The sequence below is a fragment of the Parus major genome, chromosome 15 (assembly GCF_001522545.3).
Source record: "Parus major isolate Abel chromosome 15, Parus_major1.1, whole genome shotgun sequence".
NCBI classification, from domain to species: domain Eukaryota; kingdom Metazoa; phylum Chordata; class Aves; order Passeriformes; family Paridae; genus Parus; species Parus major.
In genome coordinates this window covers 2,001,894-2,010,608 of record NC_031784.1, presented here as the reverse complement: position 1 = coordinate 2,010,608, position 8,715 = coordinate 2,001,894, and the positions used below count along the sequence as shown (strand labels likewise).

At 53.8% G+C, this 8,715-nt stretch overlaps 1 protein-coding gene across 11 annotated transcripts in view; it reads right to left on the bottom strand.

Moving 5' to 3' along the window:
* Positions 1 to 3,589: 3,589 nt before the first annotated feature.
* NCOR2 (nuclear receptor corepressor 2) overlaps positions 3,590 to 8,715 on the bottom strand; it is a 225,921-nt gene continuing 220,795 nt past the window's right edge. For 7 of the 11 annotated variants that reach the window (XM_015644014.3, XM_033518076.1, XM_015644015.2 and 4 more), the window contains 3 exons: positions 7,468 to 7,695; positions 5,699 to 5,878; positions 3,590 to 5,608 (listed from right to left, as the gene is read on the bottom strand). In XM_015644014.3, the coding sequence (XP_015499500.1) occupies positions 5,433 to 5,608; positions 5,699 to 5,878; positions 7,468 to 7,695 (584 nt within the window). In that variant the 3' untranslated portion in view covers positions 3,590 to 5,432. The remainder of the gene's footprint in view (positions 5,609 to 5,698; positions 5,879 to 7,467; positions 7,696 to 8,715) is intronic. The other 4 variants (XM_015644018.3, XM_015644022.3, XM_015644023.3 and 1 more) reach the window with 2 other exon arrangements.

Here is an 8,715-nt window from a genome sequence, read left to right as displayed (position 1 = left end):
GACAGCCTTCACCTTGTGCCCTTTTCTCCCTGCTCATCACTCAACCTGGCCTAGCTAAAAAGAAAAAAAAAAACAAACCCAAAAAACTTCTTAATTCTTTCCAAAAGAAAAAAATACTCTCTAATCCCAACTAAACACCAATTCATCACTAGAAGGTCACAATGCTCCTGCACTTTCTGTCTGTCCAGGGCAAAGGTAGTATCAGGGGCATCTTTTATCTTCCCTTTCCCCTCAAAAGCTCCTGTCTGCCACTTAAAATACAAGTGAATTTGGATTGCTGACATCTTTATAGTGCTGGTTTTCAAAGCCATCTGCTTTTGTCTCATTTCATTTTCATCTCTTTACGTAAGAGCTTTGCAAGTAGACCTAAAGTTTGCCATCATTAAATTCTAAGTGCTGACCTTGAATTTAGAGTTTTCCCACCTTCTCTTTCTTCAGCATCAGTGTGAATTATTGACCAGGGAGACGGGCTGTCAGCCCTTGTCAGCATTTAAACCCTGATGTGAGAGGTTGAACAGCCTGGCTCCTGTTTGTACTGGTTATTAACTTACTCTAATTGCCTTCAGAGTAGCAAAAGCCTTTCCACAAAGGTTTTTCAGCAAAATCACTGGTCTCAAGAGATCTTTAGGCTGATTTTTAAGAGCCAGCAGTATCTGCCCAGTGCATCACCATGGCAGCTGGCTGCTGGAGGAGCACACAGAGACAGGAGGAGGCAGATTTGGTCAGTACATACCTGGAGGGATTTCAGAGGGTGTCTCAGCAATCTGGATGATCCAGGGTGAATCTCAGCAGCATGGAGAAAGAAACCTCTTGGATATCCCCTGGGCAGACAAACCAGTCAGGCAGTGCTGGCTCAAGGCAGTGATGCACCCCAGCTGAAATGCTCATTGCTGTGCTCAGGAGAACATCATTTGTGTAAAATCCATTCCTGAGCCCCAGGAAATGCAGCAGAAGGCTCTCAAATCACCTAACAGCCACTCAATGGACTGAATTCCATACAGTCATCAACTGGTCCTCATGCACAGCCAACCCTCTCGGCTCAGTGACCCCCACTCATCACTCCCCACCTCAATCCCACCCTCCAGCAGAGGGAAGTGCTCCCCAGCCTATGGCGACAATGTGGGAGGAGGACTTGGGGACTCCCAGCTGAAGTTAATCCCACAGGACAGGTGTTGGAGGTAAAGCAATTTAGACCCACAAATAGATCCCAGGGCTTCTTAATTAGGTAGTTGCTTATTAACCTCCCCCAAAACTTCCTAAAGCCCGGGGTCAATGAGACAGGGGTCTAGGGGTGCTCACTGCGCCCTCACACATGGAAAAACACCTTCTGCCACCACCCCTTTGTCCCCTCAGCCCACTGCACCTCGGACACCCCATCAGTGCCAGCACAGGGACCCCTTAACCCCCCACCCAGAGCAGCTCCTCCTGCCCAGCCTCACACACACCCACAGGCAGGAGCTGCTTTCTGCTGCCAAAGAAGTTTTGGGTTGGGTTGGGTTGGTTTGTTTGCTTTTTTTTATTATTTAACCAGCACGGCAGTGGTCGCCCACTGTCCCCCGGTGGGCACGCCGAGCACAGTAACAGTGAACAAACCCATCACCTTTAGCAGAACCCCCTCCCCTCTGGAGCAAAGCTGTGGAATTATTTACACCTGGTGGTCCCTCCACAGCAGCTGTGCACAGGCTGGGTACACACACAGAGATCTTCCCCTCCCGATACAGTCCAAGAGACAAATTGTCCAGTGATTTGTTTGCGTTTGTACAAGTTACAAAGTTGGTAAATGTCAAGTTTAAACTCGGGGTTTTGGAGTAGTTTAATGGGAGCTGCTCCTGGACTGCACAACCACAACCAACAGCACAAGGAGGTGCTGTCAGACCCTGCTGTGAGATTTTGGGGTGCTTGGGGATGCCTTGGTGGGGAGAACGAGGGCCAGAGGGGGAAACACCACAACCTACAAGAGCAGCAGCTCCTCCTTCCCCAAAACCACACTCCCCTGGCTCCACGTCCGAGCAGGTAAAGCGGGGCCATCCCCCTGCAGCCCCCCAGCTCCGGGGTGGGATCCCCACCAAGCCGCTCTGGCCTCCTGCCCGCACTGATTTGACAGAGATTAATTAACCGGCAGCAGGAGGATGCTCTGCTCCTGCACCACAGCAAGGGGGCTCAGAGCTCGCCAGCAGGAGCTGCTGCTGCTCTAGTTCTCTCTGCAGAGCCCCTCCATCCCTGTCCCTGCTGCTGGCAGCGACAGGAGGGGCTGGGTGGGGATGGGGACACCCAGCAATGGAGACACAGCGAGACAGAGAGTGCCAAAACCAAGCGGTGCTGTGGCCAAGTGTGGGGCTGAGCTCTCAGCAAGGGGGGCTCCCCCAAAAGCAGGATCCCACTGGAGAAAAACCCACCTGTCCTGGCCTCAGCTGGTCTCCTGCATCCCTTGGGCAGGTGGGACGGGGACACCTGGCACAGCCAGGGCCTGAGCTCCTGCACAGAGCTGGGAACATCAGCAGTGTTGTCATGTTCCCCCGTTCAGGAACAACGCCAAAGGATCCCACTGAGCAGGGGCTGATGCTGCTGGAGCCCTGCAGCATCTCGGTGTCACCAGTGTCACCCCAGCACCTCCCAGCCCACACCACGGTCCCCTCCTGCACACTGCCCTGCCCAGCAGCTGGTGGGCAACATCTGCCCAACCATCCAGGAGCACTGAGCCACAAACCCCACGAGGGCCCCAACAACCTCCCCAATACCTCACAGCTCTTGTGCCACGCTCACAGCCTCAGGCACTGCTGTGCTTTGGGCCCCTGGCCAGCCCCAGCCCCTCACCTTGCACACATGGAAAGCAGTGGAAGTGAGAGCAGAGGAGAAACTCGGCTCCAGGACTGGCACTCAAGGGTGGGCCAGGCTCTTCTCTGTCCATGCCGGGGCTCTGGGTGCTGCCCGTGGCTCACAGTGACCCAACCCTGCCCAGCTGGCACAGGGTGCCACTGGTGAGAGACCCCAGTGCCACCTCAGTGCCACCTCAGTGCCTCCATCCCTGGTGCTGGGGACAGCAGCAGCTCCACCGCCCTCCTCTCGCCCCGCTGGCCACGTCGGAGCCCTCGCTGGGTCACGGGCAGGCTCTGTGGTGCTGCTCTGCCAGCTCTGCAGCCACCGTCCAGCAGTGCCAGTGCCTTCCTGGACATGTGGAGACACCAAGCAGCACACAGTATTGCTACTGTGCCAAGTGGGAACTTTATTCTTTGTTCTGCTCGGGGATTTTTCCGCTATTTTTTCCGAATCAGCTAAGGAGGCGGCTTTGAAGATGGGTCAGATTTGGATCATTCTTTTTTTTTTTTTTCCCAGCAAAATCGGCAACATTTTAATAGCGTTTTGCCCAGACATCAGCTCTGTGAGTTTGTACAGCTCAGAGCCACGGAGACACCAGCAGCAATAACCTGGGAACGCAAAGACTTTCCACATCGCTTGTGCATTGTCTCGGATTTTTTTCTTAAAAAAAAAAAAAAAAAAAACCCAAAAAAAAAGAGCACAACAGAAAAGACACAAACATCGATGAACATTTAAAAACCTGTACATTGTAAAAAAAAAACCAAAACAAAAAATAAAACCCAACAGGAAAAAAAAAAAAATCCAAAAAAAACAAACCCCAAACAAACAACAAACACCATCATTCTCTTGCTTTGAAATCAGAATCAACCTGGGAACGTTGCAGGGGGAAAAGAAAGATCCGTGGGGAAGGTGACGGCGCCTGAGCCCATGGGGCTGCTGGAGGCTGTGGGGCTGGGCTGGGGCTCCTCTAGCGTATAGAATGCAAAGCATTTAATACATTTTATTTTTTTTTTTCTTTTTTTTCTTTTTTTCTTTTTTTTTTGCCATTTGTTTTCCCCCCAGAGCGAGAAAGCAGAAGTGAATGAAAAAAAGTCTAATATTTTTGTTCTTTAACCATGTAACTGCAGATATGAGCCAACATCATGGAATGAAAAAAATAATGTAAAGTAGAGCATTCGTGTGTATCACAAAAATACAATAAAAACTTTTTTTTAACTTTTTTAACTTTTTTTTTTTTTTTTTTTTTTTTTAAAGTTTCCTGTGAACTCCCTGCCACGCTGGCCTCCTGCCCACTCTGCCCCTGCCCTGGCCAGCTTGGAGGGCTCTGGAGAATCAACGTCTACAACCGGCAAAGGTGTGTGTAACGGGGGGCCCTGCAACCATGGCAAGATTTTTGTTTGGTTTTTTTGTTTTTAAACTAAGTACATACATTCTCCTGACTCCCAGATAACTTTGATGGATCATTGTTACCTTCTTTTTTTTTTTTTTTTCCAAACCCTTCCATACAATGGACAAATGCATCAAAGCCTGCACGTAAGAACAGAACCTCTTTTACAGCATGTAATACTGTGTTTTGTTTAAGTCCTTCCTTGCGTAAAATATTGACATAATTCACTGAAGGTATCAAAAATATACCCTGTAGACCAATACAATTTACAATTGCCTTTTCTCACCATTCAGAAAACAATGCACTTAAAGCAACCGAGCCCCTCGGTGGGCAGCGCGTGAGCCAGCCCGGGGACGTCCCTGCCCGCTCCGAGTGACCCGGGATTGCTTCCATCCAAGGGACCAGGATTTTTTCTGGGGTTTTTTTGTTTTTTGTTTTTTTTTTAAGAAACAGCTTTTCACTCCCTCCCCTTCCCTCTCCTCCCAGCCACGTTCGAAGCGTGTCGTCGCGGGGCTGATACGTCTTGTGACACGGGAATGCCGGGCACCGAGCCCTCGGATCAGCCAGGGAACCGACCCGGGGCGTTCCGTCCTGTTTCACTTCTCAACCGTTTTTTTGTGGTTTTGTTGTTGATTTTTTTTTGTATTTTTTTTTTTTCTTTAATCTTTTCTTTAACCCGCTCAAGGTTTTGCAATTTTGAGGCACATCCCCATGGCCGGGTCCGGGGGAGCATCCCAGCGCTCGCTGCCAGCTCCGCAGGAACATCCCGCGGGACGGTGCCGGCAGAGCGGAGCGTCCGGGACGGACACACGGCCGCTCACGGTCCCTCTGGAGCGCGGGGCTCACCGCCCAGCACGGCTGCCAAGATCGAAGATGGGTTCCTTGGGTTTTGTCTCGTTAAGGCTTTTTCTTTTCTTTATCAGACCGAAGAGGATGCAGAAATTTCCAGATGTTGAGAAAGAAAAAAAATAAAAAATAACCCGAACAAAATTTAAAAGAAAAAAAACAAACTAACCAACCCCAAACCCATCATCCCCACCAAATTGGCTGGTTGGGAGGGAAGGGGGGAAAAAAAAAAATAAGGAAAAGGGAAAAATGAAATAGCTCTGCTCCTGCATCTTCGCTCGTGAGAGCCGGCGGGGCCGGGGTGGTGGGCGCTCGCCCCGGGTGTCCCGCTCGCTTCCCCGTGCCCCGGGTTTGGTCGCCGTCTCCCTGCCCCTGGCTCCTCTCATTCACTGTCCGAAAGGGTTTCGTACTGGGAGCAGAGCAGGGGCTTGGGCTCCTCGTCCCAGGCGTGGTGCTGGCTGCCGGGGGTGCCCTGCGGCAGCGGGGCGCTGGGGGCTGCCGTCACCACCCCGCTGGGGAGCCGCATGGTGAGCGGGTTGTAGGGGAACGGCGTCGAACCTGCGCGGGATGAGGAGGAGGCAGAGTCAGCACTGTGCCTGTTCCCCCGCTCCCCCTGCCAGGGGGGCACTTGGGGACATCGAGCCCTACCTGCAGACGATGGCCTGTCCTCCCAGACGCGGTTGGTGAGGGGAGTCCTGCGGTTGCAGTCCCCCTCCGAGTGCACCGAGGAGACGGAGGGCGGCCGCTCGCCCGCCGACAGACCGGGCGCCGGGGACTTGGCCTTGCGGCTGTTGGGTCTGGCAGCGATCTTTGGCTTCCCCCCTCCTCCTGCAAAGAGAGGCACCCGCTCGTCACCCGGCTCGTGGTGACAGGACTCGGGGATGGGGAGGGGGTGAGGGGCGCTTCCCTTTGAGGAGCTTTGCAATAACGGCAGGAGCAAAGCTCGCCCTGGCCATGGGATGGGTGGGACGCAGCAGCTGGAGGAGGGTTCTGCCCACCCCAGGCTGCTCCACTTTGTGGGTTGATGCCACCAGATGTCCCGTGGAGGGACCTGAGGCCGCAGAGGCCGTGTGGCTTTGGCCATTTCTCTGCAGGATCTGCTCCTGAGCAGGCTCGTGGCTCAGCCCATCAGCTCCCTGTGCTGCCCCACATGCACGGGCAGCTGGCAGCGACCCCCAGCAGCCACACTCCCCCTGTTCATGGTCTACGTGGCCAGGATGGTATTTCAGCCCTCCTTATAACAGAATCCCTGGGGAAGTTTAGCCGGTTTTTAAAAGGTTTGAAGCCAGAAGGGCCTCTCTGTCGGGCAGGTGAGCCCAGATAAACCAGGGGGAGCTCCCCAAAGGGGAGGGATGGATGGGCTCTGCATCCCACCCTGCCTGCCCAGCAGCAGGCAGCCTCCACAGGCATGGGGAGGCACGGCTGGAAGAAGCTGCTGGTTTCATGCAGGAGCCAGAAAAGCTTTTCTGCAAAAAGCTTTAGAGTGCCTGGTGTTAGGTGACCCTGAGGGGTGTGAGCTGACCTGGAGGAAGGTGCATGTGTGCACCCAGGATCTACTCCTGAGCCAGGGGCTCTGTGCCTGGATTCCCGAGGGTGATCCCTGGCAGTGGTGTCATGCTCTGTGCAGGGCACTCGCATGAGGCACTCTGCTCTTGTGTGTGGGGGACAAATGCTTCTCCCATCCATTCCTGGGCACACTCCTCCCCCACTTTCTTAACTGGGGATTTGTGCAACCACCCTCTCATCTCTGCTCATATCTCCCCAAAGCTGAGGAAACCCTGCCATGGGCCTCTACAAGCCCCAGCAGGGCCCATGGGGCAGCTCACCCACAGCTCTCCTATCATCCCCCAGGCATCACTTTTAGCTCCTTTACAATCTCCCTCTCGCTCCAGGTGCTCCCAGATCCCATCCTCCCATCCCAGGCTGGATTCACACCCCTAGAGACTGGAGTGGGGAGGGAAATGCCACCCTGCCCTGTGTCCTCCACACCAGCCCTTCTCAGCACCTTCCCCTGTTTTGGCAGCAGCGATCCCACTGGGGGTTTACAGACGGTTGGGGCTGGCTATTTTAAGTCTATGCCTTTGATTTTTTGGGTGAGGGGGTTTTCCACCCCAATAAACTTCTCCATTGTGTAAAAAAAAAATATAGGAAAAGGAGATATTAAAAACCAACAAATAGGGAAAGGAGCAAGTCAGTGGTTTAGAGAAAGCAACAGCACCTTTGGAGACTATTAAATTAACATCAAACAGGATTAATCAGCAGATCCACAAAGCTCAAAGCTGGGGGAGGGAGGGGAGAAAAGAAAACCAAAATGAACAAAAATGGGGAGGGGAGGAATAAATCCCCCTGTAAACGGGGAGCTAAAAGGGCTGAAAATTAATAACACAGAGAGAGTGAAGGTGGAGAGGGCTGCAGACCTGGCAAGGAGCGCACGTCCTCGTTTCGTCCATCAGCAGGAGTTATGGGCATAGCAGCGGGCAGGCTTGCACTGGCATTCAGAGAGTTAAAAGCATTGGCACTGAGAGGTGAGCGCTCTTCCCACTGCTCGTCATATTTACCCATTAGGGCTTTCCTAATTATTGCCTCCAACCCCATGTTGGTACTGGAATTCTCTTGGACCGACTGGTTCCTACAACTGATTAGCCCTGGGAGATACGGGAGAGGAGGAGAGAGGGGACGGGAGATGGGGGGGAGCCAAATGAGAAGAAAGATGGGGGGGACGGGGAAAGGGGGAGAAAGGAGACAAGGGAGAAGGGAAGAAACAAACAGTCAGCACATTCTCGCAAAGCAACAAACTTTGTCATCTTGTTCTTTAAAGCGCTGCGATGCACCCGTCCTCCTCCTCCTCCTCCCGCTCCATCCCGCCCCGGGGCTCGGCGGGGGGACGGATGGGACTCGCTCTGGGATCTGGGTTTTGGGAAGGTTCCCCGGGGCCAGGGGCTGGGGACAAGGGTTTGTCACTGAGCCCCTGGGAGCATCTCCAAGGAGCAGGGGCTGTGCTCCCAAGCCAGCCAGGCTCGGCATGGGGGCAGGAGGAAAGTCCTTTGGATGTGGGGTTCATATGCACACACAGCAAAAATCAGTGTGCCAGGAATTAGGAAGCCATTTGGTTTCCCATAAAGGAAATCAGGGAATGAAGAAGGAGTACCCCACAAGGACACTTGATGATAAAGACATGCCTGGATTTGGCCCTGGGGTGACAGGATGCAGGCAGCCCCCAGAGCTGGGGGGTCGGGCTACATCGGGAGAGGGGAGTGTCCTGCTGTCCCTCCGTCCTGCTGTCCCTCCTCGCGCTCTCTGCAAGCCCCCTGCCCGCTGCCCCCACCCCCGTTTGTCCCCAGGCCGGGTTCCCACGGGGCCCAGCGCCCCCGGGCTGAGCCGAGGCTGCGGGACAGGATGCAGAGGCAAAGTGTCCGCGTGGTTGTGAGTCTCAAGCCATGCAGTTATGGAGCAGCACCGCACAGGGACCAGAGGCTCAGCCACGCCACCGTCATTCCCAGGGTGGCAGGTACAGGGAACAAGCAAGGGCAAAATACAGACATGAAACTGCCAGGCCCCCCCAGCTGAGCCCATCCTGGGGTGTTCCTTCTGGGATCCCTGCCCCTCTGCATGGAAAGGGATGGTTCCCGTAAACCTTGAACATTTGTCTTGCTGTAAAAACAGGC